This window comes from Amia ocellicauda, chromosome 5, assembly GCF_036373705.1.
Source record: "Amia ocellicauda isolate fAmiCal2 chromosome 5, fAmiCal2.hap1, whole genome shotgun sequence".
Classification (NCBI taxonomy): Eukaryota; Metazoa; Chordata; class Actinopteri; order Amiiformes; family Amiidae; genus Amia; species Amia ocellicauda.
In genome coordinates, this window is record NC_089854.1 from 40,883,189 (window position 1) to 40,911,015 (window position 27,827).

The 27,827-nt window shown below is 35.9% G+C and overlaps 1 protein-coding gene across 1 annotated transcript in view; it reads right to left on the bottom strand.

Annotated features, from left to right (window-relative positions):
- snd1 (staphylococcal nuclease and tudor domain containing 1) overlaps positions 1–27,827 on the bottom strand; it is a 260,370-nt gene that overhangs the window by 206,818 nt on the left and 25,725 nt on the right. The window contains exons 11-12 of the mRNA XM_066705214.1: positions 14,628–14,729; positions 1,472–1,584 (exon numbers count right to left, since the gene is read on the bottom strand). Coding sequence (XP_066561311.1) covers positions 1,472–1,584; positions 14,628–14,729 — 215 coding nt within the window. The remainder of the gene's footprint in view (positions 1–1,471; positions 1,585–14,627; positions 14,730–27,827) is intronic.

Here is a 27,827-nt window from a genome sequence, read left to right on the forward strand (position 1 = left end):
TATAACTTTTTTGAAATGCGTTTTTCTGGATTTTGTTGTTGTTATTCTGTCTCTCACTGTTAAAATATACCTACCATTAAAATTATAGACTGATCATTTCTTTGTCAGTGGGCAAACGTACAAAATCAGCAGGGGATCAAATACTTTTTTCCCCTCACTGTACATATATTAATATTAAAAGCTGTGGTTTGAACACCCAATGGCAATTCTTCTACCCAATGGTACAATGGATTCTTATTTTCCCACTGGGAAAATCTATACTATCCTGATGTGCACCTAATACAAAATGGCATTTGTATTCATGGAATATGCCCAAGGGAACTGTAAACAGACATGGGTGTTTTCAGGGAAATGTAGATTTGTACAGGAAAGTATAGATGGAAACTACAAGAAGCCTGAAAATGACAGGAGACAGCACACATTATACAAGTTATACAAAATGCCTTTTTTTGATTGTGCAATGTTGGGTGGGTTTACTATTTGATCATTTATGCGGTTACCACATACATAAACATGACAAGAAACCCTCAGGGAATGTCTGAACATCTGCAGACTTTTTATCCCACCCCCCCAACAGATATTTCATGATATGGATGTTAAGACTGTTATCAGTAAATCTTAATACGACTTAATTTTGTCCCAGAGGGATGACCAGAAAATAAAGACATTAAAGAGAAAGCAAGGCTGTTTTAGATTGGTGGAATCTATTAACTCCACCTTGACCCACATATTAAATTAATGGAGTCACCTATGCTAATAGATTATAGGTAAGATTAAGTGATTTGGAACCATGTTAAGATTGTCTACTCTATGTAATTTAACTATGCTGTCTTAGTGCAGCCAATGCATCCATTAGTCCATAGTTTTCTGGTAAGTAATATTTCACTTCTGAATGATTAAATTCCTAAGACGACAACGATGAACCCAGCTTAATTAAAACCCTTGAATTACACCCAATACTAAATCTTTTCAAAATAGTTACTTCCTTAACATGAACGAGATTTATATTAGTATATCTGGAGTAGAAATATTTTCACACATACACTACAACAAAGCAAGTGTAGCAATACACACTTTGGAAAACACAGCGTAAAAGGAAATAAGTAATAACTTCAGATCTCTAAATATGCACAAAAGCAGGCAAATATGTTCTAAGCTGAATAACCTCAACAGGCCTCAAAACCATTATAAGATGTATTTAATGTGACAAAAAGATAGATTACCTTTATAATCAGATTTCATTAAATCTTTCTTTGCTTAGAAAAAAGTTTAAAAAATAAAAAAAGACACATGACCCCTGTCATTGTTTATAACAGATGCAGTCGGCAAAATGTCAAAGGATGCACAACATTCAGCTTGCTTTAAGCCTCATATTTAAAAATAAATCCAAGCTACCCCGTCATCTGATCAAATTTGCACTAACCCTTTATATAAACGCTCCATTTTGTATTCATAATTTTGAGAAACTCACATTCCTCCAATTGTGACCGTAGAACAGGTGCGCTCTGGGAAACCAGGACCAGTGCCCGTGCCCACCTCTGAGCCCGAGGTGGCAGCCCTGATGTAATCCACTGTGACATTGACCTGAAATGAAGTAAACCAAAAATTAAATCTTGAGGGGAATTCATCAAGCCTCTGGACACAGTTATACAGCTGCAAATCAGTAACATATTACAAGGCCTAGTATTCATCTACTCTTTCAGTTACAGTATTGGTAAGTCCAGGTACTACCTAAGGCTATTGCAGAACATTTGCTTAGTTAATTAACAAATGCATAACCCAGTTTGTCCTCTTACTAGGCCAGAGGTACATGCTTATAACTGCATTTACTGTTGCTTCTGGTTGCTTTCCATTTGTATAACATGTTATCAGTAATATTCTTGGGGGTAGCGTTGGAAACAGCATAAAATCTTCAGTTGACTTACATGAACCAGTTATGCCTTTTCCAAAAAGATTATTTTTATTTCTTGACAGACACCCTTTATCCAGGGCGACTTACAAAATATAAGCGCAATACAAAATGATTAAATCTACTGTGCCATTGTACACTGTGCTGATTGGTTATTTACAAAAAGTATTTTCATGCAGAACTTTTCTGTGAGGAAGCCATCGTTAGCCAACATACGTTCTATTTTAGCCAATCACAGATAAGAAATGACAAATCCCTCCCTCCAGTCAATCTTCATTACTGTTAAATATAGAGCCAATCAACAGTACAGGCTTTAAAATAAAATCAATATGTACTTTATTTTTTATTTGAGAATGCTGAATGCCATCATTAACGAACAGGCGAATGTTCGACTATTCGGTCTCAGACCTAATTTAATAAAGATTGCGATTTAATTACGTTCAAGCTCCCAAATGAAAAGATCAAGCAGCCAATTGCCTAGCCAAATCAACTAACTTGTAGCATACTTTCCATACAGCTCCTGAACTGAATTAGTTTTGAAATCAGAAAACTGTGTGAAGCTGCCTGATTGAGTAGGGTTAAATGTTTTGTTGGAATAACCGAGGTAAAAGCTTCACTTGTTATATTTTCTCTTATAATGGATCACAAACCTGATTATGTTCACAGCTTATTTATAGTTTTTCTTTGTAGGAGCCACCTGATGTCGCCATAATTGTGGCTGCCAGTATATACATACACATACACCAACAAAAAAAAAAAAAAAAAAATTATATATATATATTTAAGGTTATTGCAGTGAGAAGGAACATTGATGTAAATCAGCAATAACATTTTGGAAAGCTTCCTACAACGAACAATAAAATCTATGGCTGTTCCGTTTAAAGAAAAGGGGGAAAAAAAAAATGTTTTTAATCCACAGCTTCATATTATACTAAATCTGTCTCTAAGTGAGTTTATATCTATAGGCGAGTTTCCAAGGTCACCGGCAGTCAGTGTGAATCAAATCAGTCTAACGGTAGATCTCCCCAGAGGAGATGCGTCCACAAGAAGAATGCCACAACACTGAGATTGTTTATGACTTTGTACAGCAAACACACTCAATGTCACCCTTGGTGCTCTCACCCAATTTCATCTGAAACTCGACCTGAAAAGGAAAATGATCCTCTTTAAATTTTAGTTTAAAACAAGATGCCATTACATTATTGATTAAAGTGACTCTCACCCCTACACTGTCAGAAACAAAAGATTAAAATTTCACTTGTTTAATAGAATACATATTATAAAACTTAAGTAACTAGAGCCCGACCGATACAGGTATTTTGGGTCCAATACCGATAATTGGGGAGCAACATTATCCAATAACCTATACATCTGCCGATATTTACTTATTTTGTTAGTATGCAAAACAGACGTTTTCTAGCATGGATTCCTCAAATTTTGCTCTCAAAGACACAGATATGCACTGAAGGCAGGATTTTTACATTTGAACAGAACTTTATTTACTTAATTATCATAACCACAAAATCAAACATTGCAAAAATAAAATTATATGAATTAAAATGTAATATAAAGGAAAACTTGCTTGTTTTATAAATCAGAACACATAACACGTTATATGAACAATTTCCCACAAATAGAGAAAGGTTCTCCTCAGTCCTCAATACTGACAATTCAGCAAGTGCAGGTTATAGTGCAGGAAGTACAGCTTCTCCACACTTTCTCCTGAAAGAGAGCTCCGTCTGTCCTCATAAATGTTCCCAACAGTACTGAAAACCCTCTCACTGGGGACAGAGGAAGGTGAGGAGCAGAGGTATCTCCTTGCCCGTAGAGACGGTCCTTTAAAGTCCCCACTGTTTTGAAAGAGGGTTGTCTTTCTTCCCGTCAATCACAGGTTCTGTGAGATAACGCTCCAGCTTTTCATTTATGCCCTCTGGTACCTCGAGATGAGTCTGTGAAGTTAGCATGCTGTTGTAGAGTGTATCTAGGAGACTGTGGGACTGTTCCTCCACTCTAGGCCTTTTGGGGTCACCCTCCTCAGTGTTGGTTGCTGACAGTGTTCTGTCTGGTGGTGTTGTAGTTGCCTTTGTAACCTTCTCTTCTCTTTTCTACTCCAGCATCCTCTGGAACATGTGCAGTGTCGAGTTCTACCTGAGTTTTACCAGGCCATCAATAATGATAAGTTGCAGAATGTGTGCACTGCAGCTCAAGTCGGGCATCTCCACCAGTCTCATCCATTTAATCATGTTGGTGCCACTGTCTCGTAGAACCAGCAACACACGTTCCGTTTCAATATCCCATTCTTCAAGCATGTTCATGCCCGATGTACTCTCCTGTGTGGGACCTAGACATGGCCTTTACATTCAGGACGACTTGATGTCTCTTCCAATTCCGGTTAATAAAATGGGCAGTCAAGCTCATCAGGGCTTTAGTTGAGCCTGAACAACAATCGGTTGTGAATGCAATGCTGCTTCCTGCATTTTCAACAGAGACAAGTTGCTTTACCTTTGCAATAACTTTGTTGTAAAGGAGGCCCATCATTTCTGTGCGGAAGAACTTTTCACTCCTCAAAGTGTACCTGGGCTCTGCCTTTGACATGAGCCTTTTAAATCCAGTACCCTCCACCATGCCATATGGTTGGATGTCTGCAGTGATCATCTCCATAATCAACTTGTTCATCTCTTTTGACCTTGGGTCAGCTGGGGACCACTTTGCTGTCCTGTCCAATACTTGAAAACAAGTGGGCTGCGTTGACAGTCTTTTTGAATCTAATCATATTCTTTATTTTTCACGGTCAGGTGTGTCCACAAATTACTTGTAATTTTTAGGCTAACTTTGTTTGATCCCTGGATGACTTTCACTGTGCAGATATTGCAAACCACTGCATCAGGAGGGTCTTTGGTAAAAAGTCTAACACCTTGCTTTTGCTGCTAGCCTCAGCCATCTGTAAAAATAGAAATGAGAGAGGGAGATTAATCAAATATTTTTCAGAGCTGTATGGAAGTCAACTATCATGATTTAGTTTGCAAATTGTAAATTACTCACAGATAGATAAACACAGTAAATAGTCAGATATATGTACATAAGAAGCACCACAGTTTTTTTGTCTTTTCAAATTGATTGTCTGCTTGATCCTACAGTTTATTTATGGGGTATAAATGACCTTGCGCACAGCACCAAAAAAATAAATAAAAAATACTACTCCAACCCTTTCAGACGGTGAGAATTCTGTTTTAAGTAGGGATGTGCATGACAAATATTTTGAATATCAATAATCCCACAGCTGTTGTCCACAAATATTCAAAGTCACCCCCCCCTCCATCTCATTCAAAATACATACATTTATTGCAAAATAATGCAATGTGACAATTTTTTAAAAATACCTTCCTATTAGATGACTTATAGAAATAGCATAACCACAGCAATAAGCAGACCTGTCATCTCTCATGTATCTTGTATTATTGTTTCCTGATATTGTCAAAACTTTGTCACAATTTCAAATTAACTATAAAGGTTGTGATAATTTGTTTATAAGGGAATATTTAGCAAATTCCAGCTGTAATTGACAGACTAATTTTTTTTTTTTTTTATATAATTAAATTTAATTAAAATATCTTAGCAATCTGAGCTGCAACGAAAATGGCTTAACATTAGTACCACTGTGGCAATGTTTTCATATCGTAACAGTGAAATACAAAATGTATTACTGATTTATACAAGTTACTAAACTAAACTATTTACATTTCCACGTTTCCAAACCACAAATCAGCATAGACATACCTGTGCGCTCGAGTTCACGTGAATGATAAATAAATAGCAATAGCTGGCTGTTTGTAGCTTAATAATATTAATGTTTGTTGCTCCTATTTCCTTTCCTGTCATTGCCATTGTCATTTTAAGAGGAAAATTAAAACCGTTAAAAAAACGAAATGGTGGTAAATACACAATAGCTACAGTAAAACCACATAACCATGTTTATAAACTTTCTGAATGTACCGATAACAATTGATACTGTTCAATGTCAAACGAAATGAGAAGTGTCCATATGGAAAGGGCTGGCAGGTGGGGTATTTCTTTTTATTATTTTTTTTAACAATGTCTACTCAGAGGGTTAAACTACCAATTTGCCTTGCTATCCATCACTCTTTCGTGACTCTCAGTTACACTTTTATTGAGAGGGAATAGTAGATTATATGGCCAATATTTTATTAACTTTTCAACACTGCAATTCACAAACTGGTAAGCAACTTACCTTAAAGTCAGCAGTCTCTTTAGCACCCTGGATCCTCTGCTCTTCCATTCTGCTTGAATCCATATGCTGCATGATAGGGTTGCAATAAACCCAAAATGAGGTAGACTTACAACCAGTCAAAAGAGCGAGGGTTGCATGGCTGCGGCATCAGCACTTGTGTCCATGAAACACAAATCTTTATTGATGCATTATCTGTAGAATATGTGCCGATACCGATTTTCTGTAAAAGGCAAATATCATCCGATAATATTGGTGTTGGGGGCAACTAAGAAATTCAAAATTATACATTTGTAACAAAATTAAATTCAATACTCCAATCCCAGAATCACTTTTTTTTTTTAACACAACCTAACACTATTTTTCAAACAAAATCCAAAATTATTCAGCATTTTCTTTTTAAATTAACACCAATTACATAATTTCTACCCTGGAGCACACTGGAGAAGGTGGTGGCTGATCTTGATTTTGAAACCTTGGATACTTTTGAAAACGAGAATATAAATGAGCATTCTGAAACACTTTGCATTCTGGGAAAGAAAAAAAAAATTAAGAAGGCAAGCTCAAATATCATACCAAAATACCCAGAAGACTGAAGTTGAGATATAATAATACAAAAAAAGATATTGATCTTGTTTAGATCCCTAGAGCACTCCTATCATTCTTTACTCAAAGAGACTCTTTATACATGGAAACTACACAGATTACACCATTTACATGCAAGACAGTCCACTGCAGGGCAAAGGCAAACCAACACCTCACTTAACAGTCAATTAAAATTACAGCCACACGATCACTGTATATTACAATCTGAGTGAAATCATGTTCAGTTAGAATTCTGGCACAATAAGAGCATTATAATAACATACTAAAGATAAGTATAATATTTAATCTATATAACTAATGGTTAAACATGTAGAAATGCAGAAACTCAAAGGAGGCATGAACAGTTCAATCCAATTCTCCATTGTATTTAAATCACACAATCATCTCAAACCTAGTTTCTGAGAGATCTCCTTTCTGGCCTGAATACCTTCCTTGTAAAAGGAATTGAGGTACTTTCTTCCTTCAATCAAGGTGCTGAAAAAAATTGAATTATATGGTGCAATGTTTCCTCGATGCAAAACGCAGCATAGCAAATGGTTAAGCTTCCCAAGGTGTGTACATACACTGTGATCATGATTAGCAATTCAAATGTATTTGGATTCAAGCATAATTAATCTGGAATGTAAATCCATGATCAAGGTATAGTTCTCGTGTTGTTTTTTTGCTAAATGCAATCAGATTTGATTTTCTGAAGTTGCTTTTAAAACAAGCTAACAAATCCCCCTGTAATTGCAACTCAGCAAAATTGTTACACAATGAATCACACATCACCTGAGATATATAGCTATCATCACCATCAGCCTAAAAATCGACGCACTGCTGAATGGCCTCTCAAGATTCCTCCAATTGCTTCGATCTAGAGCTTCTTTATTCCACATCACGCCTGCAAAGTGTATGATTTCATCTTCTATGTGCTCATCTTCTAGGTCTTTCTTCATCCCATGGTATCCATTCAATAGCTTCCATTGTCCATCTTTTTGCAGTGTGTATTTGTAAGCATTTCAGAGTAAATTTAAGGAACAGTTCTCAACCATTTTAAAATATAATTTTGCTGGAAATAACTGGATTCTTCATTTTTGCACATCTGACCTAGATATTGGCATCAATTGAAATATTATTCAGTACAGGTATCATACCCTCTTTGGAGGTTTGAAATTTAGACCTATTATAGGAGGGGGGTGTTTCGGTCACTGCAGTGAACCACACTTATATTACACATTTCTGATCTTTGAACTATTCCGAGGAAGAAAGTAAAAATGATTAGTGGATTATCTCCTCTAATATCAGGGTCTTTAAGTCATAACTGGATAATCTAGAAAAGCACACCCATCCAGAAGAATAAGGTCAAAAAGATTTTGCACTGTGTCCTTCATTAGAAACCTGATTAAGATTAGAGACTTTGGGACTGTAATCATCATCTATGTACGTGCATTCAACACAAGCAGGAAAAATACAACCTCCCTGTTGTAAACTGGAATATCAAGTGAACTTCTGAGTCTACCATGACTTTAACAAATTATGCAGAGTAACCCAAATATTTCCTACGATTAAGAAGTGTTCAGACGTAAAATCCTTTATACAGACCTTCCAAATGTCATAGTATGTCACAATTTTAGACGCTGACACATTTTATTGCAAGAGTAAAGAACCAACCTTTATTTTCTCTGTGCATCTCCATCACAGACCTGTGCTTAGAGACAAAAAACCAACAGCTTGTGCTACAGTCACGTATAATGGGAGCCAGTTTTAGAATTCAGGATTATCTGAATGTGCACTTTCCTGATAAGTGGATTAATAAGATATTCCATTTGACTTCAGGAGGTTGGGGCACATTGCAGAAGCCCTACTTATAAAGTTAGCCAAATCTTCACTGGATTATGTATGAGTGAACAGTATTTTAACTGTGCTTTGCTACAGAATTACCTAATTACCAACCACAAGTAAACTTCTCACTTTTCAAATCCTTCAGTGTTCGATGGCAGAGAACTGCATTGCTCCTAATGCATTCTGGGTAAGAAGTTCTACTTATATACGATACGTTTCCCCACAAGGGAATTCACTGAAGATTTTTCTGTGTCTGTTACAAATGTTTTGATTTTGGATTTAAGTTAGATTTTTTTCTCAAGCTTAAAAGCAACTGTCTATAAATGTAAACACTTATACAATAGATGGCACACTGAAACCTTCATTCAATTGTAGTGTTGAATGCATCCAGATTCATTCTAGTGCCTTTTAGTTAAGAGGAATTCTTTGAAGATTTTTGATGACTTGTGACAAGTGCATGTACTGTTGGCATTGATTGAAATAAATTACAAAATGGAAGCATGTGCATGCCTGTCTTCATATTAAAGAAAGACAGATGGTGACAAGATGACTGCAAATAAACTATGTATAGCTTCTTAAAAAGAAAAGGCATTTCATTTCCTAGTTTAACCAACAGAACTTTGTTATATCCTTCATCACAAGGGGGAACCATAGCTGTCAATGCCCATTACGGCTGGGTGCATCAGTATCAGATGCCAAGAGCCGCTGACCTCATTTCCAAGAAAGACATTACTTGGAAATCTCACTAAGAATTTAAGGAAATTGTACCCAAATAAGGGCAAATAACTTTAATAGATAATACAGAACTCAAGTACATTTACTTTTCCTATAATATAATCAAACTCTGCTGCATTCTAATGTACTTAATGTACTCCTGTCAAGTTTTTTTTTTTTACAAAATAAAATATGCCACACTGGATTCTAGCAAAATCAAAGTCCACAACTAGAAAACTACCACTGAAAGTTCATTTACAGAGTTCACAGAGTTAATTTGATGTTAAAATGTTCCTTATAATCTCCTTTAACGTGTTTTAAGATGACAGGTTAAACTTAAAATGGAGAAACATGGTAAAATACTAAATGTAAGATGAGATGTCGTACATTTGCATTAATTTAAATGAACTGGTGCTTAATAAGATCAATTCTAATGAAAAACTCATCCTGAATCAGATTGCTTCTCTGTGCATGAACTGCACTGGCCATGGATGGAGATTCAGTTTTAATTTCTGATTTAAAAAAAAAAAAATTTGTGGAATGCACTGTACTTCATACACCTTCATTTGACTATCTTTTGGAAGCATTGGTTAAAGTGTCGCCATTTGTCCTCTGAACTCTCTCCTTATTGGTGTAAAATGCAATTTTAAGCACATTCAAATTTTGTTGGTGTCTTTGCTTGTTTGTTTTCCTGGGGACTTCCTTCTGATCAACCTTTCAGCTTAAGCAATTGCAACAGCACTTTGTCAGGTTTGTCTTTAGATTTCATAGCACTAATTTCCATTCGTGTCAGGTAAAGCTTTCCTGAAGAGTTAAAGCAAGCCCAGAAGACGACACTTGACATTAAGTAAAGGGATTTTTTATTTTAGGCCTCTTATTCTCCCCATAAAGCTCAGTAATTGATCTTACTCTACTTATACAAATCTAAATTTTCTTTGTATAACTTTTGCCTTGGCACAACTTCATATGTTACAGCTGTGCATCATACTTCATGACCTTACCTGCAGTCAAAGTGATTGCGTCTCAAATGTCCCTAGCTTACCTATGCCTTAGATCACCTTTTTGATGTGCTACTTTGTTCAAAATGTTGTGTTGTATGGATTAAATACGTTTTACACCACATAATCTATATTTTGCATATTTCATATTGCATATCACACTAATTCAGACAAACTACAACAAATTAAACCGTGCTCTAAATCTACAAGTTGACATGGCTTTTAGAATTAACAAAAAAACAAACATATTCATAAGCTTATGAACCACTACACAGATACTTTCCACTCAACTGATGTGACTGCTTTCATTCGACAAGCAGGTTAAAGGAACTAAATCGCATTAGTCTATACCAGATAAGACTACAAGGGGAATTAATGGCAAAAAACAATTGGAAAAAGTCAACCCCACTCACTTCCTCACAGACAGTGATCCACAAACAAGACACAGGTTGAAATTAAAAGGAAGTGCTTTAAAGAATGAAACATGGAGGCATGTCTTTACACAGAGACCTGCAGGAGACTACAAGACAGCCAGTCACAGTGTTGATTTGATAAAACCCTTCAAATGAACTAGACCAGGGGCAATCTTTACTGTATTTTCTATTAGAAATATGTAATTTTACTGAAATGGCAATGCTTATAATAATGCAGCTTTCCTTTTCTTCCTAAATATCCTTTCTAGAGATCTGCATATACCTTTATGGGAGCCACAGTATATAAGCTGATCACCAGAGGAGTACTACATCAACTCAAATTTTCAGAACTATGAATCTCAGAAGACCATTAAAATAAACTTAATTCATATCCTGTTCAAAGAAATTCTAGATAAATGCGTTCCTCAGTCCCCCTGTAAAGACGTCTCTTTTGAAGATCCACAGGAAATGCAAACAAAACACATTTTGTGATTAATGATCAGTTTATTTTCTTTCCTCCCAAAGTCAGAGTGGAGAAAAATGGCATTGCAAGTCCTCCGAGGATTAGCTTTCCAAGAAGAGAATCATATGTTCTTCAGTCTTTAAAAAGGCATCTTAAAATTCTCTGTTAGAATGACAGGCTGTATTTTGTAAAGAAAACAGATCAGGTATTGCAATATTTTGTTACAAAATTCCTATGGAGTACTTTTACATTAAAATGGCTGGTAAAAAAGGAGGGGGATATTACAAATGCAGACAACCCAGATGAATTTAAATGCAGATATTTTAAGCTCGTTCAATTTAAATTAGGTCAAGACTATTCAGTACTTCCCTTGATTTGGATGCACTGAAGTTCGAACACTCAATATTAAGCACAAGTTAAACCGCATCATAAAAAAAAAAGGTAGCTCTGTTAAAATGTGTTAATGTAAATGATGCCTTTATAAGGTTTGATCTATAAAATAAAATGTTGAATACAGCTGCATCAAAGCTATCATTAAGTATGTGTTGGTAATGTTATCAAGCGTTAACCTGCAAGAGCCCGGTCCAGAAATGTTTTGCAAACAATTAGTTTGATTATATTTTTCATTAGTTTTCTGTACAAATATGGAAAACTGATGCAGAGTCATAAATTAAGATTTGGAAGCAAAAAGGGGAAAATAGCAACCATTGTAGAAGGCTGTTGTGTTTATTAAACAGCAAATTATAAAGTTAAACTGATTTTTTTTTTTTTCTCAGATTCACGTCTCGCTTTTTTGTAACGTTCCCCCAAATATACTCAAGGTATTTCAATACCTGCACCATGTATACGAGCACAGAGACGACCTTGCTGAGAGTTTTAAAAGTATCCAGACTTCTGGGGTCCATTGCTATTCGCGAACCAAGAGGATTTAAAGGAATTCTGGTAGATTATTTTTGTTCCTATTTTCTTCTTAACTTAATGCCACCTATTGACGTGTTATTTATTTCTTGGCAGACGCTCTTATCCAGGGCAATGTACAGCAAGGTCCAGAAGGAAAAACATTTCTTTGCAGCATCCGCAAAGAGTAAGACTCGGTATGCAATCTTAATTCTAAACTTCAACTGTCCGTGTCGTCCAGGCAAAGAGCTGATAATGCTGGAAATGGAAATAAAAATAGCTCAAAATAGCCCAAGAAGCGTGTGGAATAAACAGTCAATGCCACGGAATGGTTTTCTTTCACAAAGCATCTTGTGACTGCCAAGTGGCTGCAAAGTGAATAATTTGAATGGCATAGTAAAGTTTTCCCCGTGGAAGCCTTGGCCGAGAAGATATCCAATGCTGGACAAAGCAAAAGTGAAAAGAGAACCAAGTCACTTATGAGAAATCAGAATTTCGCTGAGCCAATGGAGTTTTGGTGTTTTTCTGAGATTGTGATGTTACATACAGTCATTACAACACCAATGACAACTGCAGAATCCGAAAGGCTGCTTTATCCAGGCTGTTGCAGACTTGACTGAACATACTGGCCATGTGGTCCATAGAGAAACCATTACATCAAGATGACGCCAGAATTCAAGATGCAAACCATTGAAACACTCAAGCATCACCTCCCAAAGTTCCTGTATACGTAGGTGAGTAGAGTCATTTAAGCACTAATATTCTGCTCTTTTAAAACCCATGATTGTACACTTAATTTGGATATGTATTGTGCGGGTCTTTTTTGAGTAGTCATTGTATGTGGTGCATAACATCATAAACATTTTGCTTATTAAAAAATGTATTTATTTATTTTAGATCACCCCCCAATTTTAAAATTCAGCAGCCACTGCAGTATATAAAGGTGTATACTAGTGGTTCAGTAAGAGACTCCTGTTAAACTGGAGGTCATCATCAGCTCAGATCAGAACATGCATTCAATATTCAGTCCCTGGGACGGTATTCAAGGATGAAGCTGTTGGAGGCGATTCTCCTTTGAATTACACATGGGTCCACACTGCTCTTTGGAGGCTAAAGCTATCCAAATAGATTTATGCATGACATCATGGTAATTCTGCACTTGAGGGTGAAACACATCAGAATGGTAGTAGAAAGGTAAAGATGTCTACAATACTTGAATGATTGTGCCAACACCACAAGATTCTAAAATGGTAATTGTGGATATAATTAAATATATGCAGGAACCCCTTTGTTTCACATTATGAAGCATAGCTGGTGAATAATGACTTAAAAAGACAGCTTTCAAATCAACTACGTTACATAGGTAATGCTTTATGTGTATTCAAGTTAAACAAATTACACGCATTAACACATTTTTAAACAAATACATAAAAAAACATCACAAATATAGTCTTTGAATAACTTGTCTTTTTTTGGAAAAGAAACTGAAACCTTTTATTTTGTTCCACCTGCAAGTCACCTCTTTCAAGTCCTGTTATTGCACAGTATTTTTGGCAAATGATTTGTATTCTAAATGTTGTCTTAAGTGTATTCATTAGACCTCTGTTTGACTGCAAATAAAGAGCAATCCAAGCATGGGAGAGACAGCACATAAGTTTAAATGAAAAGCAAAGTTTTCTGGATATGAAAACAGAAGATTACAGTCATTTAAGTGAGCACCATCTCAGAATATCAGTTCCTTTCTTCAGCAGAATGTTATAAACGTTGACAATTCTAGGAGATGCAAGTTTTCAAACCTACTACATACTAAAACGTACATGTAATTTACAGAAATCAAAACATTTCCAATATTGGCTGTAGATCATTTTAATACATGGCCTTTTAACTTACATTAGCAACACACTGATTCTTATATTTTTAATTGTAAACTAAATTATATAAAGCAATATTGATACATGGTGCTTTAGCAAGCGATTGTTTTGTAACTATGTAACTTTTGCCATCTCAAAGATCAACACAATATAAATTTATTGTATATTATAAATGAACTTGCATCCATTTTTACCTCTTACATCTATGGGTGGATGTTTAGCAACTCATTTGTAAGACCGATAAATTGATTAGAAATGCATGTATTGAAAAGCTTTGTTGAGCATTCTTTTCATTAAAAATATAACAATTACCTTCTAGTAAGGTCATACTATAGGTCAAAATTTGACAGCTGATAGCATTTAATAGCACCTCAGCATGATATTTTGCACCATAGTTTCTCTGATGAGTCATCACTTGGTAGTCCACCAGAATAATAGACCCCTTTGAAAATGTCAAAAGTCAAATGGAACAGCCCCCCACACCGTTAAATCAAGAGTTCAAACACCTCAAAATCTTAAAGTAAATCAATTCGAGCCACAAACCCTGGCTCATTACATCAAATTAAGTTTTCTTCACTAATTTACCAAGGAATGACAGCTGCAAACCTTCTGAAAGGCAACTGGGCATATAAATGGTTCCTCCAGGATGTATTTTATACATGAAGAAATTGAAAATAAGCATTTACCTTCTTTCCAATGAGCTTCTTTCTCAAGAACTCCCTGGCCTCAAACATGTACGGAATATCATAAAGAGGACGAAATCTCTTGTCTTTGTCCTTGTTCTTTTCCTAGGGGAGAGAGGGGAAAAAACTGATCAAGAGAGCAAAACTAAACATGGTTGTTCATAGGTTCGTTTACTCCATTTAAATACAGAGGGTAATTCGCATTAAACTGTCCAAAACAGAATTATCCTTCTCTGCAGTTATATTTTTCTTACTTGCTTTACAGAATATTATCAATCTCTTTGCAAAATAAAGTTATTTTTCTTTAGAGAACCAACATTTCAATTAGCAATAGTCACTGCTTGTTATTGCTTCAGATTGTGAATTTTTTCAGAGACAATTGTACCATACTAAGCACATTTCAAAATACTTAACTGACATCTGCTCAGAATTATTAGTGGCTAGGTGGTTGGGTTTCTCTTCAATTTTCTAATTTTGTAACATTTACTTTACACGCAAACTAAACAGTCTCAAGCAGTTCAGTCCTTGGAGATGTTGCACAAAGTAGAATACATTTCCAAACTGGATTTAGAGATTAATCTTTATTTCCTTGCAGGGGGTGGCAGAAAAACGAAATGTTACAATACAATACAATACAACTTCCCTATTCATGCTAAAGGCCGCAACAGAGTTAAGTTTAAAAACGGTGTAGACGAGGGGAGAATATTCACTACACAGTTGCGCATCAGCATGAATCGGTGTTGTTGAGCAGAGCATACAGAGTAAAAACTGTTCAGTGTTCCTAATTTCATGTTTAAAGGTATCGAAGGGCACGATTGACTTTCACTGTGGCGTGCCGTTTCGATTCAGTGCACACACAACCAAACAAAAAGTCCTAGCACAAACATCACAATATCCATACTCCATGTTTATAATTAAAGACCTACTTAACCTTTACAGATGTACAGCACCTACAAGGTCTTTAATAACCATGTTCATTCAAGGGATTGATGAGAGATTCTGCATTCACGTACTGTATACATACAGCTTAGTCCCTTACATGTTGGAAAAAAACAACCACTGAGGCAAGAACAAAAAAAAAAAAGTATATACACTGAACATCATAATGAAACTATAACACTACAAGATATTAAGGATGCAGGGTAAAATCTGTACAAAAAAGCCACACAAAGGCAGTGTTCCAATTTCAAACTATAAAGCTAGAACTAATTGTACACATTTCTTTAGTTTCAATCATGCAGTATATGAATGGGCCAAATTCACTTTCATCTTATAGCCTGAAAACAAAATTTAGTATCACACTTGGACTGCAGCACAGCTTTCTTGTTATTTCAATGTTATCTGTTGGTAACCGCTGACTCTCACCCTAATCCCGTCACTGTTGGGGGAGAACGCTATGCCAGATAACCAAGTATGACAAGTTCCTTTAATAATGTGTTTTGCTAATGGCCAGCAAACCCAGTGTTTCAGGATTTATATGAAAAAAATCTACAACAGAAGTTACGAATCACCACAAAAACCTATCAATAATCCATTTGACAAAACCGATACCTGGAAATAGCAGTAACACAATACGACTGACATGGGGTGGGTTAGAAATATCAGGTGTAGTAGTCTGAGATTCTCAATACCTTTAAAAGTTGAAAAATCAAAAGGAATGGCCTTTTCATCCACTTCAGAGACATGTAATCCCATCTCACTATGCTGTAACTGCAGGAAATTGTTAAACACAATGACCCCTTGGCAACAAATGTGCAGCAGTTATGCTATGCATTTTGACAATTCAGCTTCAATCAAATATTCAAGAAAATGCTCCGTTCTTAGTCATTGCCATTTGGCAGTTGCTTCCTCCCTCTTGGGCTGCCCTTTCATCTATAACAACAGATCAAAGGGGAGGGAAATTAATAATCAATTTTTAGAAAATCATTTGTCTTCTTGCATTAATATTTCCAGAAATAAAAAGCTAAGATCAAATGGATGTAGGCAGGAAGTAAATGTAATGCAGTCTTAGGATCAATTAAATGTATTATATACACAAATGCAAAGAACCGAGGCGAGTTTAGCATTCAAAGATATCTACAGAGCAAGTACAGGCAGCAGGTTCCAAGAGGAAAATCAATCTCATCAGTCATGGAAGAGGTTAAATGGCAAGCTCATAAGTGTGGACTACAAAATAAGTCTCAAGATCAAATAAGGTAAAAGGCAAACTAAGGCCTCGGAGACAACTGCAACTCAAGAATAATTCCCAGTCAAGATAAAATGTTTTGAAAAGATTTTTCAGTCAGGGAGGTCAGGAATGCTTAAATAATTTCTTCAGCGTCAAGTGTATTTGTCTTATTTATAATATGCCATTGACACAATAAATATTTAAAATAACCAAAGTCAATAACTGCCACTACATGCGTTTTTTTTTTTTTTTTTTTTTTTTTTTTTTTTTTTTTTTAACTAGAGGCAGGCTAAGTCAGTACATCAAAATACTACAATACCACCCCCTCCAACAGTTTCCCTTTAGTGCATTGGTAACTCCTTCAATGGAGTCACATAAATCACAGCAACTGGCAAAAGCACTCTAATGAGAAAGACTGCAGGACTGAGTCACACTCCATATCACCCACACAATCATACACTTCTCAAGTCTGCCTAAGAATGTCACACAAATTAGGAATAACAAGAGAAATATTATAATAAAAAAAGGAAAGAAAAAGGAACTTGGTACTGTATGAAGAGAATGTATGAAATCCTGGTGGCAAAGGATATCCTATTTCAATTTAAAGTACAAACATCCAAAGCAATTTCTCTTGAGAGCCATGTACCCTCATGGACAGTTCCATGTCATTTACCGTGAGTTCACTGCTTACAGTTCTTGCATTAACAGGATCACTTAGAAGTGTGTAATTGTCAAGCTAAAGCGATTAGAGGTAACCCGATTCTGCTGCAGACTTTAGCTACAGTTCTAGAACTGTCAATATTACTTCTAACATAGTACTACACACTTGGTGACAACCTACAGCTACTACCCTGGCCAACCCTTTCAAGACACTTAAAGCCAAAACAGCACACACAATGCACAAGTTGTTTAAGGATTGTAAATTGCAAAAAAATGCTCAACTTTCTAATCCTCGGCATACAAACCTTATTAACAAGTTCTATGCAAATTTGCAGCAAGATTACTACAGAAATAAAATGTGGTGGCTTGAATTTCTGCTCCAAAGCAGGTTGGAGTTCTAGAACACTTTTTTTGTGTGCGAGTATTTTGGCCACAGTCGAGGAAGAAGCTAGCTGCACAATCGCAATGGGAACAATGACTGTTTATTCCCGGAACGTGATGATACAATATATTGAGAATCCTGTAAGTTACTGTGGGTTCAAATGGCTTTTATGATTACATAAAAATGGGCTTTATGCTAAGAGTTTTGCAAACAGCCTCAAGTCATTTTTACAAACTAAAAATTCTGTTAATGAAGAGAACAATCTGAGATCAGTCCATGGCCCCTGATCCCACAGCCGCTGTAGAAAGGGCTGCTGTTAAGCAGGCTCGTTATCTACTGGTGATTAATGGCACTAGGCTGAATGTGACATTGAAGCAGTAAGGGGAGAGCTTTCCTTTAAAATCAGATTGTAGCAAACTGCCACCAGCAACTACAGTATCAGACCTTTCAAGTGGAATCTAGCAGTTCCACAAATTAAAAACACGTACAGAACAGTGCAACATGCTAGATTTAGGCGTATTACACAACATATTACCATCTAATGCTTAGATATGGAGTATAACAGATTGCATCACTCCAATTGTTTAGGAAAGAAAAGGGTCTTACCCAGGTATGACTGTTTCCTTATTTGCTTACACATCCAGTTTTGTTACACATCAGTTTGAACTATTATCCTGCGAAATTGCTCTAGGCTAGTAATGCAAATACTCTTCATCCCAAAGACATGCAATGTTTCTAGACAAGACAAATGATGCAAACAAGGAAAAATACCTAAGTAAGGTATTGGGGGGATCCAGTCATAAGACTTAAGTGCATGCATGTATAATGGACCCTATTTTCTGTTCAATCTCAACAGCAATGATGAAAACAAAGGCAACCCTGAGATTTACTCAAGTTTCACCATTTAATGTATTGACTTTTATATACCCGACTCCATAGTATATAAATCAAACATGTACACAGTACAACTCAGAAGATTTTGGCTGTCCTTTTCGCGATACATAACTGTGGTTCATGTTACCAAGTTTCTCTGGCACACTGTTAAATCACTTTGTTCTAAAGCATTAAAGTGATAAATAGGGAATTGTGCCATCAGCGAAAAACACTAGGGATGAAACAAAGCATCATTATCATCATCAACACTAAGTAGTTAACTATGCACTAGCAAAGCATTTCCTTAAATTACTATTCTGACTTCTGTCTTTTTTAGGCTATGATTCCTACATAACAAAGTGGGATGGTTCTCTGGCAATCAAATTGACAGACTTAATTACATTACTAGGTGTCTTATTTTTCAGAGTGACACCTTGCACAGAGAAAACTATTGAGAAATAATTTAAGCAACTCAATTTGCTTATTTGACTCATGCATATTCTTCTGTATTTTAGTCCAATTTCTGAATTTTATTTCAACCTAGCACATTCCTCCCAAGAAATGAGTGAATATAAAAAATAAAAAAAAACACTTTCCATGCATAGCAGCTGCTGGGCACAATTGTATTTTCTGGTTTACACTAGAAGAGTGGGTGATGTGAATAATTAAAACAAAGAATATTAAATGGACCAAGTATTATCCATGGATTTACATCGGGAAGAAACCATTCATATTTAACTATTCCCCTTTGGTGTTGAAAAATCATGAATAAACAGAATCTGACAGAATAGTGGGTATTCTAATAGTGGATAAAGTCTAATAACATGAAACTATACTTATCAGATATCAGTTCAATTAATATATATGCAGTTCTATACTAGGAGTTATTATACCAAATTATACATTAGAATAGTGTTCTGTTGTTCAGTTAAAGAAATACTAGAAGAAAAAAAAAAGTTAACCGTAGGATTGGTATCTGGTATTCCAGGTAAATAATTACATTTAACACATTTATACAATAAAATGTTATTTATTTTTTTCACAAAAGAAAAAATGCCAAATGACCCTGCATAGCATACCCTGCACAATTATTGTGCTCATATTATATTACCTGCATGTTTATTATTTTCCAAAGGGAAAGAAAATGCCATGGTAAAAGACTGGAGGCACTTTATAAAATCAATAAACCCTTTAACCTTCTAATTGATTTTAGACCAAACAAAATATATCCATGACTAATGAAAACAAAACCCTGTGAAAGATGTATTATTTCAGTGTAAATAACTTATTTCAACTTATGATGGATGTGCAATGCAACATGGCAACAGTTTGTTCTAAATACAGTTATGATCACTAATTGTCTACCCTTAAAACTACATCCTTAATGAGCTAGCAAAATAAATTATGTTAGCATTTAAAGCAATCATGAGCAAGTCAGGGTAGCCTGAGAGAAACTGTTGCATAGTTACTGATATTTTAATGGTTATTTGAAGCATTTTTAATGACTCACAAACCAAAGGCGCACATGCAGTGGTGAGGCAAAGATTACACAAAGCAACGCCAGAAGCCATGATCAAATAACTAAAATGAATATATGTGTTCAAGAGGAATACAAAAAAATAGCAGACTAAAGACATGTATCAATCATGCTTTTCTACCAGTCAACCTACCCATTAACATGCATTAATGTCTGGGAATGAAATGGTTTGTACTCTACACGGAAATCCTCTGATGAGAGTTCAACATACCCACGATACTTCTATGGAGTGTTTCATGTGTAGGTGGCACTTCTTAAAATTGATATATTTTTTCTTTGATTGGATTTGAACTGAAATTGTAAGGTATAAAAATAAGGTTAATTTAAAATCATACTATGATAGGGAAATAAAATAAAAAATAAAAATGGTACTTGACAGAGTAAAACTGAGCCCCTTCTGTGGTCAGTAGCACAGATTTGGTTGGAAAGGTTGCTCAAAAACTCCACGTTCCTCTTTTGTCCAGGCCAAGACGTGTTGAGGTGCCAATCCATAATGGAAGAGGAAGGGGTTGGTTGAATTCAGAACACTTCACACCAAAACAAAAAAATTCACCATAATACACCAGTAGGCATACTGCATTTCTATTTGCAAATTACTCTGCGATGCTGCAAGAGATGACTCATAAAGTACACTCAGTGACCCTCTGACAGGGTCAGTACACTGATGCAGGGCTGCATATGAATTATATGCCAGTAGGCACAGAAATAGATCAAATTAAGGAAGTGATATACAACAGAAACCAAGCAAAGAATTTTCCAGATAAGAGCTCAGATTACATAACCCCATTTCACAAAGGCCAAGTTTACCCTTTACACATTTGGTGTAAATATAGCCAAAGCTAAATTATATCACAGTAATTGTGAAAGTAAGAAAAAAAAAATCAAATTCAGTCCTTCAATCATAGACAATTAAAATAATAAAATGGAAGCTATCATTGTAGAAATACTACATTTCTAGAAAAGTTCACAGCAAAAAAAAAATGTTTTGCCCAACTCAAACAGAATTAAAACCATATACATTTGCAAATTGTGTTGCAATTTGCAGCAGCTAGCGCGATTGGCCCAGGCCCTGTCAATCATGGGGACCTCCTGTCCCCAGCAGGGCTGAATTGTTCATATCTAATAAGTCCCCTGTGCTCTGAAAAGGCTGAAGGAGATAGAAGAATTAGAGAGGTTAGGCAGCAGCTGTCAGAGTTAATTTCTGTAATGGTCAACGCATCTGGCTTGGAAGTTTTCCAAGTCCTAAAGCTAGAAACAGGAGTTTTAAAGTAAGCATATACCAATTGTTTTTTTTGTTTTTTTTCCCTATGTATGTCCCTGTGTATGTGTGCATAACTTTTTTTTTCTGTATAAGTTTTATTTTAAGATTAAATTTAGAAAATGTAAATAAAATGTAAATTGACCTAAGTCTTAGTATTTAAGCATAGGCAAGTTCATAATAGAGCAGGGAAGGGTGGGGGGGGGGGACATTTTTTAGTTTGCATTCGGGTATAGTGGTGTCAGCGTGGTACATGCCTCAAGAGCAAGCTGGATAGCAGACTGGTGTTGATCCAGACAAACAGATGATTTCTACTCCATGAGCTTGTGCATTTTTGTCACTCCGAGTGTGGGGTTTACAATGTAGAATTATAAAAAAACAAAAAACAGCCTGAATTCATCATAAACTCAAAACGAGGGAGGTGGGGGGGCAATCCATTTAACCATTTTACAGAGTTAGCAAGGCGCACATATCCCCACCCACCTATCACCACCTCAAACACAAAACAGGAAGATAATCCCTTATGTAGGTTTCTCAAGGTAAGCTCATCTGCTGTTTATCCCAGTAGGACAATACGTCCCTTTGCGAGATGCAAACAGCCATTTGAAATCCTGTGAAAAATGAAAGATTTCTTCAGAGAATACATGACTAGAATCCTTTCCAGTCAGACAAAAAGGTCACCTTGAAATTAAAGCCTGAAGAGAATGTCCTTTGAGATCCCAATTTGCCAAACACCAGCAGTGGGCTGACGAGGCAAATTGTGTGTGTATGTATGTGCGTATGTATATTGTACTATAATGTAAATGTATAAACCCAAGACTATTGCACATACTAAAGACATCCATTTACGTAAACATTGTACAATTCAATTTAATAAATTAACCAATCTTACTGCATCAAAACTCTTTATTGCACTGAATAAAATACATACTTTAAAGACTAACTGAAGCATTTGACCTAAATCGCCAATCAATGTTGAATATAGAAAAGTTAAGACAAAAGCACATCCTAAAAAGGCAATGCTAATGACATTTGACCCTTGAATTGGGGAAAATTGGTTGATTGCTCCAATTGAAGCAGATAAGCCCTAAAAACAGCAGTGTGAATCCTAATTCAAAACCTGCTCCAAAAGAAACATTTGTCTTGAGCCAAATTACACTCCTACACAAGGAAACTATATTAATTTGGCAGATGCCATTTTACAAGGCGACTTACAAGGTTAAAGTCTCACCAATAGTGTCTACCGCAGTAAAATGTATTACGATTAATTACCTACTTTATACAGAGCTACATGTATAAACACATACAATCATATATAATTAGGCATAATGAATTATATATAAACATACACACATACATAAACATGCGTATATATGTACATGTACGTCATTATGTATGTGAATTTACACATATACATACACTGATAATATACCCCCTTTGATGACAGGGCTTCTTGATTCAGTTACATAACTACTTCTGTACACACATTGATTCACTTAATTGCCTTTATGCCAGCTTCTCCTGTAAGAGAAAGCTTGTACAGCAAAGCAAAAAATATATATTCCACAGACAGCAGCATGGCTCCCAGTGGGGAGAGCAAGGGCCAAAGTAGTGCCATGTTATTACTGCAACAGGGCCAAAAAAAGGTGAGCATAGTCCTTATTTTAAGGAAAGAGAAACAAATCAAATTATCTAGGGTTACCTACAAAAAAATAGGCATTGGCTAATTAATCACTAAATATTAAAAGTTAATATACTATCTTGTTTGAGCCTTAGTCCAGCCATGTTTGAGGAGCAGCCCTACAAAATAGAAGCATGCATACAGCAAAAGGCAGATTAACCCATTAACAGTCAAACTGCATTTCTCATGTCAATGAAGGCTTACTCTCTAACCCACCACCAAATACATTAAAAGATTCCTGCTCATGGCTGCAGGCCAGCCAACACGGTCCTTCTGGAACAAGCTTCTCTTTGCATTTAAAAGCAAGCTATGCTTCGCCAGAATAAAACTGCTTCAGATAAATCTGCATGTGTGCCTAGACTTCATAAGACATTTTATTCAGAGTAAACAGAAGAGTAACAAGCAGACGAGTGCAATAGTTGATCTTATCCTACAGACCATTTCCTCAGGGCTAAAATAAAAGAAAGAAAGGCCAGCATCTGAAAGTGCTTCCACTTCACTGTGTTTAACAGACATTTTTACAATCTCAATTAAAACTCTCATTATAGATTAGATTTTAATGAAATAAGGACCAAGCTGAAGTAGGCAAAGATAGAACCTTATAAAGCATGGATGTCAAATTAATTTTACTGTCAATAACTCTTCCCCCCCCTCCCAACCCCTTGGCAAATGATTTGGAGGCTTGATTGTATGTTACAGTACAACAGTGAGCAGTATACACAAGCATCACCGTATTTAAAAAGAGCGCATTTCCCGAAAGGTATTGGTTAATTTTTCTGCACTGTACAAGAAAGGACATCTTTGAGCACACAAGGGTACATGGTTTGGACCCTGAAATTAAATACATTTAAAGCTTAAAACAAATAAAATATCAGGTTAAAATAGGATTCTCAGACACTGCAGGAATGCATTCCACAAGCCTATCATTTAAAAACCGATATTGTGAATTCACAGAATGATCCGATAAACTTTTTTAGCCATAGGATGTGTGTTGCAGTCAAGCTGCTGACTAGAAATTAAGTCTGACATAATAGGAAAAAGAGGGGATCCCCTGATGGTTTTGAGGGATATAAAAACAACCATGACAGGCCTTTCAGCACAGGAATACCTTGGGAAGAAAGTCAATTCTTTCTCTAGGGCAGAACTCATAGTTTGATCTCACAGGAGAAAGATGGAATCTATATACTCTAGCACTAGCAAGCGATTTACTTATCACTAGTAACAAACTACTGTATTTAAAAGGCTAGCAACTACTGCAAAGATAACTCTCAGTGTTGATATTCTAGACCTACTAACCTCCTCCAATGCCACTTTAAATGTATGATGATGTGTTCATCAGCACCTCTTTGTAATTAGTACAGTGAAACATCAGTGAAAAAAAATGCCAAGGTTACAGAGATGGATAATCACAATGGGCAAAATAACTGCGTAACAATGCGTCAGGAACAGAAATGTGTTTAATACATTGAAACGTTTTACACAGCATCATGGATGTAAAACAAATACTACACAAGAATTATACTTCCTAAAGGAGGCACATTTACACCATTTTGGAAAATCAAATGGGTAGTTCAAATGAGATTTTGTTATTAAATACAAAAGTGACAAGCTTCACTCAAAACACAAAAGGAAGCTGTAAGTCTCACTGGAAGCTCAGATCTCCAACTTTTAACCTTTTTAAATATAATAACTATATTGGTACCAATCAAAAGGCAGCCAGGAAGTGTACATACAATCTAATACTGCTGCGTCACGACATATATATTATAAATTCCCTTTAACAATCTGTATGCATAAAACCCTTACACACATTGCAATCCCAGACTTCTACAGTTATAATATTGGATTAGGTACGATGTTGCAGGTCTCCTGTACCAACCCCAATTTTCTTGTTTATGTGTAAAACTACATTCAGAACGCAAATTACATTTTGCAAGCTAACATAAAACATCTACAGCAGCCTCGTAATATGCAAAGAAAATGCAAACATTACTGAATACTATGCAGTCATGATCCACTAGGAATAACAGGGTAGTGATTTTGTGACCAAATTAATATAAATCAACATTTGTTTATATAGCAGGCACACCGCAAATACTTTATATAAAAAAAAAAAAAAGCACATTACAGGTCTATTTTTAAGAGTATATATTTTCATATAGTGGCTCCAATTTAACAGTCACAGGAGGCATGCAGTTACTGATCAGGTTCGCCATGAGACAAGAAATGACAGTAATTTGACAGAAATGGAGTACATTACATTTTCATATGAACTACATTTCATACATGTATCACTCCAAATAATACTAATAATTCAGATTCTCAGAAGATGCTCTCATTATCCACACTGAAAGTGTATATAACGTATAGGAACGGCATCATATATTCTACAATTTACACGTCTTTATTATGATGCGTATCCGTCTCAAACAGCCTAAAGGAGAAAATCAGAAATAAAGCAACTGTGCACCCAATATAAATGTGTAGTATCCCATCAATAACTAAACTGTAAGCATCTCATTGACAGCATGACCCACCCCCCTAAAAAAAAGTTTTCCTTTACACATTTGGTTGTATAAACATATGCACAACGCAACAGGGACGACAGCAGGGAAGCAAAGAAAGGTGACATGTTACACATGCTCAGCACTGCTGGAAAATTGGCTAAATATCCATTTGATCATTCTGGAGTAACCACAGGAGGTTTATTAATTGTCCAAATATAATTCTGAGGCACACTATGCCTTCCCGAAATATGCATTGCAGAATGAGAAAGATTTCTTCTGCTGACAAAGCTGTAGACTAGGAGTGGAGTGTTGTAACTGATAGCATGTACTGCAGTAGCTGAAACCTCTGTACATCAAGAGGAATACATCACTTCAACGAGAGAGAGAGAGAGAGAGAGAGAGAGAGAGAGAGAGAGAGAGAGAGGAGAAAAAAAAAAAACATACCATTGTTGCTCAAGCAGCAGTTTTGAAAAGCGTCATACTTTTAATTTTAAAAGTATGTCAACACCACCCTAGCTTTTCCATTGGTACTATATTGATTAAATCGCAAATAAATCAGTATTCTCAGGAGTGATCACTCAGTTGACTATTTTTGCACAGATCGATGCAAACCCTCAATTAAGTGCAGAGACTAAAGCTTTGACATTTCACATAACAACACATCGACTTTGCTTACTCAGTGCTCTTCTGTAGAAAAAATGGCCATCTGTAGTACAAGAGCACAGAGATTGTTGATGGTAGGACACTATAAACTACATAATATCCAATGATAACAATTGCATGAAAACGTATTAATATGACTAGTTTGATTGTGTGTCTTTTTAAGGCTGTAATTATTCATTTAAAAAATCATCCTTATGTACTATAAATCTCTGTCTGGCATTATATGCAAAAATACAGTGATACTGCTCTGGCCATGAGCTTGCATAACACGAGAAAACCTTACTCGCCTCTAATTTATATAAATGTTTGTTTTTTAACCAAAGCGATCAGTGTCATTGATTTATTGCAAAGCCAAATAATTGTAAAATAAATTATACATAAAGATTAGATAACACTGCAGAACTCCTGCATTGATTATGGAAAGGCAAAACTGTTCAAACCTATTAGAATTATTGGAACCCCAGAGTTATGAGAATCTCATTACCAAATCCCAATTAAAAAAGATTAATCAAGATGCTGCAGCCCAACACTCATACAAAAGAAAACCCTTCTACATCACTTTCATTATCAAAACTGACTCCTCACTGGATCCATTTAATTCGAAGGCGACCATTTTAAAGGGATTTGCATTTCATCAATTTGTATCGTCGAAGCTTATAGAAAAGCCATTGTACTCCTGTTTCTAGCTTTGCGTGTGCATAAAAGCTAATAGCCTTGTTCACAAATGGTCATGAGCAAAGTAATGCACGACCTCTGCAAAGAGCAGGAATGTTTTGACATAACCTTCCGACTTACAAAAAGGTAAACATTCCCAATTCTGGTAAGTCTTGCGTGTTCATTAGCATTTTTTATTTTATTTTTTTCAATACCCATGACTACTAGGCAATAGTGGAAAGAATCACAGAAGCATTCAATTTCATAAAATCTTTAGAAAATACTGTCCCAGAGAGTACTTTGGCAAAATTGGTCGCCTGAAAGCAAAAATCTCTTTACAAGGCAATTCTCTGAAGTCACGCATTGACAGGCTCTCCACTTTTAATAAAAATGAAACTCCCACAATGGTGCCGCTAAAAGATGATTGGATTCCAATGATTAGAATACAGGTTAGAAATGATAGTGTAAATCACCTGATAGCAAAAAGAAAAAATAATTGCAGAGGAGCACAATATGTGATGAGCTGCCGACGGCTGATGCCATCAATAGCCGTGTTGCTCTTCGGGCAGAGACACAAGGGTGTGCATGGTTATGTGGTGGATACCGAGGTTGACTGTAACCCCATGTGGGAGAATACCGACTACCTGTCATAAGCAGCTGAATCTTTAAAATCAAGGCAGCAATCACAGTCTAAAATGATCCACTGAACAGAAATGCCAGTTCAGTTTATTCAATTGTAAACTGGCTGCTAGATATAAAAAGGACTTTGGGATGAAATTGACACATTATATTTGTATACACTGTAAGCATCAGGGCGGGTG